The sequence below is a fragment of the Triticum urartu genome, chromosome 1A, assembly GCF_056163025.1.
Source record: "Triticum urartu cultivar PI428250 chromosome 1A, HENAU_Tu73, whole genome shotgun sequence".
Lineage (NCBI taxonomy): Eukaryota > Viridiplantae > Streptophyta > Magnoliopsida > Poales > Poaceae > Triticum > Triticum urartu.
Window position 1 is genome coordinate 8,104,484 of NC_141873.1, and position 6,827 is coordinate 8,111,310.

A 6,827-nucleotide genomic window follows, 5' to 3' on the forward strand; every position below is an offset into this window, starting at 1 on the left:
TTTGGGTAGGCTCCGCAGGATCAACAACCATAGCTGCACGGAGTACGGTAGAATTCCCCGGTACGGTCATTCGGGAAGTCCCCCCGAGGACGACTCCCATACAATTCTTGCGAGAGCTGGAGAAGCGTCTACGGGTAAAGCATCGTATCCATATAACTGCCTGCCACCTACGCTCCGCCATCCATTCCAAGTTTAGGGACCTAGGTTATAGTATCCCTATCAAAGAGCTGACGAAGGGGATGAGCGGAAGAGGTCGTCTACTGGACGCGGTTCAACTAGCAGAGTCTCTTGGAAAAGATGGACTAAAAAGTCCCCAAGTTAGCGTATTATGGGGGACCGTCAAGCACATCCGGCAAAGATCGAGGGGGATCTCGTTGTTGCATAGCTCAGGTCAGAGCAAGGTGCCATCAGGCGTTCAACAGGCAGTCTCACGATCGGGCATGAGTGTCCTGAAGAAGAAATTGTATACTCCCTTTGGTCGGAAGGCGGCGGGGGAAGGAAGGGGACACTGGGCGGGATCTTTCAGCAGCGAATTGCCCATACAGATAGAGGCGCCTATCAAAAAGATACTCCGAAGGCTTCGGGATCGAGGTCTCATTAGCCGAAGAAGACCCAGGCCAATCCACGTGGCCTCTTTGACCAACGTCAGCGACAGAGACATAGTAAATTGGTCCGCGGGCATCGCGATAAGTCCTCTGTCCTACTACAGGTGCTGCGACAACCTTTACCAAGTCCGAACGATTGTCAACTACCAGATCCGCTGGTCCGCTATATTCACCCTAGCCCACAAGCACAAATCTTCGGCGCGGAATATAATCCTAAAGTATCCCAAAGACTCAAATATAGACAATCAAGAAGGTGGTAAGACCCTTGCTGAGTTCCTAAACAGCATAGAGCTTGGGAAGCTCGGACTCGGTCAAGATCCGAACAACGACGGAGCACTCAACTACATGTTTAATAAGTAGTTGTCTTTTTCTATTTGGATTTTAGCGAACAAGCGTTTACATGAGATTAGTTGAGTAGGCTTGCCTTATCTGCTATAAGATAGCTAGTTGTGGGGCTTTCGAAAAAAAAAGGCTGAAGGCTTCGCTATCGCTCATGGCTTGTATTGTAGTCGTAGTCTTGTAGTCGCCCTCCATGCCTCTTTAGTCTTTCTAATCCTGAGGCCTTTTTCCTTCATTCATTTTGCGGTAGCTTACGCGTCAGAAAAATAGAACCTTTCCGGCCCGGAAGATCGCTGCTTCGCTTCTGGCGACTAGCTTCTACCCACAATGGCTAAAGCTACCTTGAATCAATCAATGAATGAATGATTCGTAACACCCATGGGTTCGAGGACCCGTTGGTCAAAGGAAAAGGGGGGTCCAGATTCCAGGACGGAGCCGTATGAGGCGAGAGTCTCACGTACGGTTCCTTTGAGAAGGGTGTGATACCACCACCTATCAGGCCCGACGAGCGGTCCACGGAGCTGCATCCCTACTCACCCGGTCTATGCACATCGCTCTTTCCAGGAGGTTGGCTGCCTATCCTAGATCTTCCCATTTCCAAGAAGATCGCTTGTTTGATCTGGTTTAGTATCAAGGTTCTTCTTTTTCTGTTTCTATATATATGGGTCCGTGCAGCATTTCCACGATATCGTTATGATCAATTAATGGGACTTCGCCGGAAAGTGTTCTTGCCTCTATCATTAGCTCGGGTAGTCCCTGTTTCAGGTGTTTCAGTCACCTTTCGATGGCTCCCTTAATGTATGTGCCAGGAAGTTTCTTCTGAAGGGGGCTACTCCCCGAAAATGCCCCGCCACTTGTTCGTTTGTCGTTGGGGATTCATTGCTCGTTCTGCGGTTATAAGTAACGTAGCCAGCCTAATTTCTAGAATAGGGCTGCGGGAAGGAGGGCTTTGTTTGTGCAATCTTGCTCGCAACACCCTCTCCTCCGGCGAACCTGCGATCGCCGCCTCTAACTGAATGCTCAATTGAGGTCGTGTACAACAACCTTAACCGCACAAGCCTGGGCTGGGCCTACCCCCATCCCTAGAGGAGCCGTATGAGGCGGAAGCTCCACGTACGGTTTTGAAGCCGAGCCTTTCCAGCAATGGGGCCTAGGGACCAATATGATGATTGGTTTAGGTAGGGCGGCCGGCCTACTATGGGCACCTGTAGGGATTAGTGCGTGAGACCGCGATCCACAAACTGACGCATGGGACTCACCCTTGACTTGAGAATGGAAGAAGGGAAACATAGCATGTCACAAGAGCGAGGCGAGGGGGCTCCGCCCTACAGCGAGAGGGACGCCTCGCGAGCCGGGCTTTGGAGATGAGGCCTTTTGGCGAAGCCAAGTCAATTTCGGGCCACCAAACCCTGCAACTGAGGAAAAGGCCCTATGGAGTAAAGGGAAGCGTGTACGTTGTCACACTCCCCGCCCTCCAAAGGTGCCTAGAGGACGGGCCAGACGCAGCAGAGCGACGCCCCAGGAGCGGATTCCCCACGAGCAGGGGGACAGGAGACGGCCATCTCGAGGCACATCACGACCTACAGGCAACACCAGCGAGACCCAGGAAGGTAACCCGATTGGGAGTCAGAGGATCCATAGTACCCGCAGCCTCCCGGACTTCATATTCATCATTTTCTAAAGAAAGGGTAAGGGATCTCTTTTCTGCAATGGAAAAAAAATAAGCTCCACTGATTTGACTCGTCACAACCTAACGATACATCCAATACCAATGATCTGTGCCTACCGATACGATACTCCTCCAAAAAATTGACTATATAAAGAGCTAGTGTCAATAAAAAGGCTAATGACAGAGAAGAGTCAATCTCCTTTACTCCTCCCGACACCTCAAGATGAGAAAATCCCTTCATCTAGGCGGGCGCCCATGCCTACGCAGGGAGCAACTTCTACCACGGCTGACACATTATCTCCCACAAAGACCAACGACCCATCCCGAAGAGAAGTTGACTGACGGGGATGTCTCGAGAAGAAATTCCAGAATTGGTAGCCTCCCAAATCAAACATACATTGACAGGGGTTGCCAACAAAAAGAGAGGAAAGAGGCCCTAGTGAATTTGATATGGTACCGTACCCCAAGGAAGGGGTATACTATACTGCGCCAAAATGCAAAATGTTGAATGGGGTAGGGAACCCTGAACAACACCTCGCCCTTTTCAAAGCTACATGCGGGAATACTGGGGGCAATGAAGCCCTTCTTCTCCTATTCTATACTAAATAAACAATCTAATTCTAGGAAGAGTTTCAAATACTGAAACTTAAAGGAAGGGCGGTTAGAACAAAGCAAGGGATGACACTTTCAATGCGCGAAATCCGTTTCGAGTTAGAGTGCGAAACTTCTTGCTGCAGCCGTTTTATTCGCTGCTTGCTACTTTCTAAAATGGAAGATAAGATGAATGAATGAATAGATTGCATTTTTTTTCTAGTTCAATCTATAGTCTAGATTCCATTCCCTCGATCCACTCTCATTTAAATGATGGGATTGGGCCATACCAACCTTCACTTAGTCTTAATAAAATATTGCTTCATATCTTCAAGGATTGGGAGGAGGTGGCGTAAAAAGGAAGGAAAAAGGAATTCGAAATCCGTCCCTTCCCACAGAATCATCGGGCTTGACTTTCCTTACTTTCCCAACCCCGCTACTGTAAAAAGAACTCTTTTGTTTTGATACTAGCTAGTCGCTATGGTTTGCGGGAAAACTCTTCTCTCTCTGGTCTCACTTCGAGTCCTTCTAGAAGTAAATAAAGGAAATGCTTATTCAACTACGGCACTGTCGGACAACCGACCGGATTCAAGCCCTAGCCCCTCAACTCGGACGGACTTGTGGAAATCCTCGAAAACAAGTATTGCTCAACTCACCTATCTATAACATAGAAATGTTCCATACAACCCTGGAACGAGAGGTAAAGAATAGGCTACCATACGAGATGAGACGACTTCATTCTTGGCTTTCATCCCTACGCTTAAGAAAGATAAGGGATTGGATTTCATACCTTTTATTTAGAGCTCCGTCGTTCCGACTGGAAAATGTAACCTTCCACCATATGTAAACCAAACCTCTTTGCTTTCTGGCTTTTCCTTCCAATAAACATCAGGGTGCGAATCTGAGTAGTTCCTTGCTCAAGACCACGAAGCAAGAGCGAAGCAGAACCGGTTTTCAATTCATCGGAACTCTTGAAAAGTTCCTTTGCTTTTACAGCGAAAGCACCTGCCAACAAATTGGAACCATAATCCCCTCCATCTGCCTCGCTCTCTATCTGGTAGTATATGCTCTGATCGAGGCCCTATTCTTATTATGATGATTTGGATATTGAATTGCCTTTGACTGATTCATCTTACCATTTTACTAGAGTTTTTTTCCAGTAAGTTTAACATGAGCGGAATTGGTGTACTTGACCAGTAGTGAACTCTCAGTTGTGTTCGATAGTCGGTTACGAGTTCCCATATCTTACGCAACCTTACCTTTTCTTACTATGGGCCAAATTGCGGAGGAAAGCAGAATCACTGTTTTTCGTAGAACTCACTTTTGCTACTGGAGAGTACCTTCCACCAGGTCAGAGCCATGGATCCAAAGCCTACTAGTTAGCTTTGAAGGTTTAGGCTTGAGAGAAATCTTGAACAGAACACCGCACTCCCTCCTATCAACTTATTCAGATTTGCTTATTTCTTTCTCTTTCGTTTTTGTAGATATAGGCTTTGGCAGATTCTCTCAAGGCTCGAGTGAAGTGACAAGCACATATTACCGGAAGCTAGTGATCCCGCCCGGCCAGCTCAGCATGCTTAAGAGCTCCTTGATTGGTACGAGGTAGTGATAGCAAGAGGCAACTCTCAATTGTTGTAATATAGAGACCTCTTTCAATGATTATAGATCCAAAGGATCGTTATTGAGTGGAAACTGCCAGTAGCCCTTGACTTTGACTTGAAGAATTGAATCCGCCTTCTTCTTCTTATTCTTCTGAATGTCTCCCAGGCGTGGTATCATCGGATCCACAAGGTCAATTTGTATCCATTTGTTCGGAAACCGGAAATGCCAACTACTCACTTCTTGCTGAGGATGAAGGTGCCATGGGTGATAGCGCCAGCCATTCCCTCATTGAAAAGAAAGCGCCAACCCTGCTACTAAAGCTAAGGCCAACCGCAGCCCAGTGAAATGAAATGCGTATGAAAAATAACATAGATTAATCTTGATGCGATCGATGCAGACACACTTCTTTTCTTACAGGCTACAGTCAGAAACAACAACTTCACAAATCACCCTAAGAGTGCCATACGAAAAAACAAAAGCAACTGTGGGTATAGACCAGTTCCTTCCCCAGAAGAGGCTCAGCCTACCAAACCCTGCTCTTTGCCTGCTTACCGAGCTCTCCTCATACCGAGTATCTAGGCATTTCTTCTCACAGACCGGTTGGGAGAAAGTTGGCATTCTTTAATATGTCACTGGGGACCCGTACTTACTTGATGGAATGGATGGGATGATGTGTTTCAGTTCAGCCAGTAGTGGAGGTTTCCTCGGCCTAGTCGCGTAAGAGCCCCCTTCTTTTTCTAGTTAGTTGAAAGAAAAGCAATGGGGAAGGTTGGCTTACCAGTTAATTGGTCTGTATCATATCTTGCTATGCTGTGACATCCTCTTCAGTTTAGGTATCCGGGCTGGCTGTTAGCTTTAGTCGTTCGGCACTCTTCCTTCATTCTCATTCAACAAGGAGAAGTGTCTAATCAAAATCATTGGTTGAGCCTCGCGTATATTATATGATGTCATCCTGGAATTGAACTAGCGTTTAAGGTCGATCAAGTTCAAACAATTCGGCTCTGCAAGATCAATCAGATATCAAGTAAGAGATAGGCGCTTCCTATTAGTTATAGATTGCTTCTGTGACAAGTGGATCCCTTTAGGTTTAGTTGTTAATTGTACTATTCTCTTCAATAATTAGGTCTTCCGTATTCCTATTGGGGTCAGTGGTCTTCACCACTCACTGAGTCTGGATTCGTTTCATGGGTATTATTTGATGAGTGATCATCAATCTCTTCCATTGCTCCTATGTGCTGCTATACATACAAGGTACATGGGCCATGGGGCCTAACACACACTATACAGCCCAGCCCAATACTCAACACTCCCCCGTCTAAAGATATCTAACATGCCTATCTTGTTACAAATTGCTAAACCCTCACAAGGACCTACTCGTTTAGTAAAACAATCAGCTACCTGTTCACTATACTTAATGTTACCCCCTTCTTCGACCGAACAATCTCAATCCGAAGGAAGTATCGAAGAGGTCCAAGATCCTTTACCTCAAATGCTTCTCCCGGTCTTGCCTTCAAACATTTGATTCCTTCAACATCGTCTCCAGTAATCACAATATCATCCACATACACCGCCAAAATGGTGATATGGATTCGTCTATGCCGGTACTGTATGATCTCCATTACACTGAGAGTAGCCCATACCACAAACAACTCTCCTGAACCTGTCCACGCCCGTGGCGACTGTTTCAAGCCATACAAAGATTTCTTGAGCCTACACACCTTCCCATCAGTCTGTTTGTTCCAAAACCTGGAGGAATGTCCATATGGATCTCTTCTTGTAAATAACCACCATGAAGAAAAGCATTCTTCACATCTAGCTGATGTAAAGGCCACCCAAAGTAAGTTGACTGCGCATGAGATTAAGGTTCTCACCGTGTCCATCTTCGCCACTGGTGCTTTGGTCTCATCATAGTCTATCTCCCGTCTTCCTATAACCTTTTGCAATTAGACTTGCCTTCTATCTATCCACCTTACCCTCTGGAGTCTGTTTTACGGTGAACACCCATTTGCATCCAACTGCTC

At 46.6% G+C, this 6,827-nt stretch overlaps 1 protein-coding gene across 1 annotated transcript; it reads left to right on the top strand.

Moving 5' to 3' along the window:
* The first annotated feature begins 224 nt into the window (after window positions 1-224).
* LOC147988247 (uncharacterized) lies at window positions 225-980 on the top strand. Its single transcript, XM_087524712.1, has one exon. The coding sequence runs from the start codon at window positions 240-242 to the stop codon at window positions 963-965; it is 726 nt and encodes a 241-aa protein (XP_087380838.1). The 5' UTR covers window positions 225-239; the 3' UTR covers window positions 966-980.
* Window positions 981-6,827: the final 5,847 nt, after the last annotated feature.

Excerpts from the sequence above, each read along its gene's own strand:
- LOC147988247 (XM_087524712.1), top strand. The coding sequence starts at position 240 with ATGAGCGGAAGAGGTCGTCTACTGGACGCGGTTCAACTAGCAGAGTCT.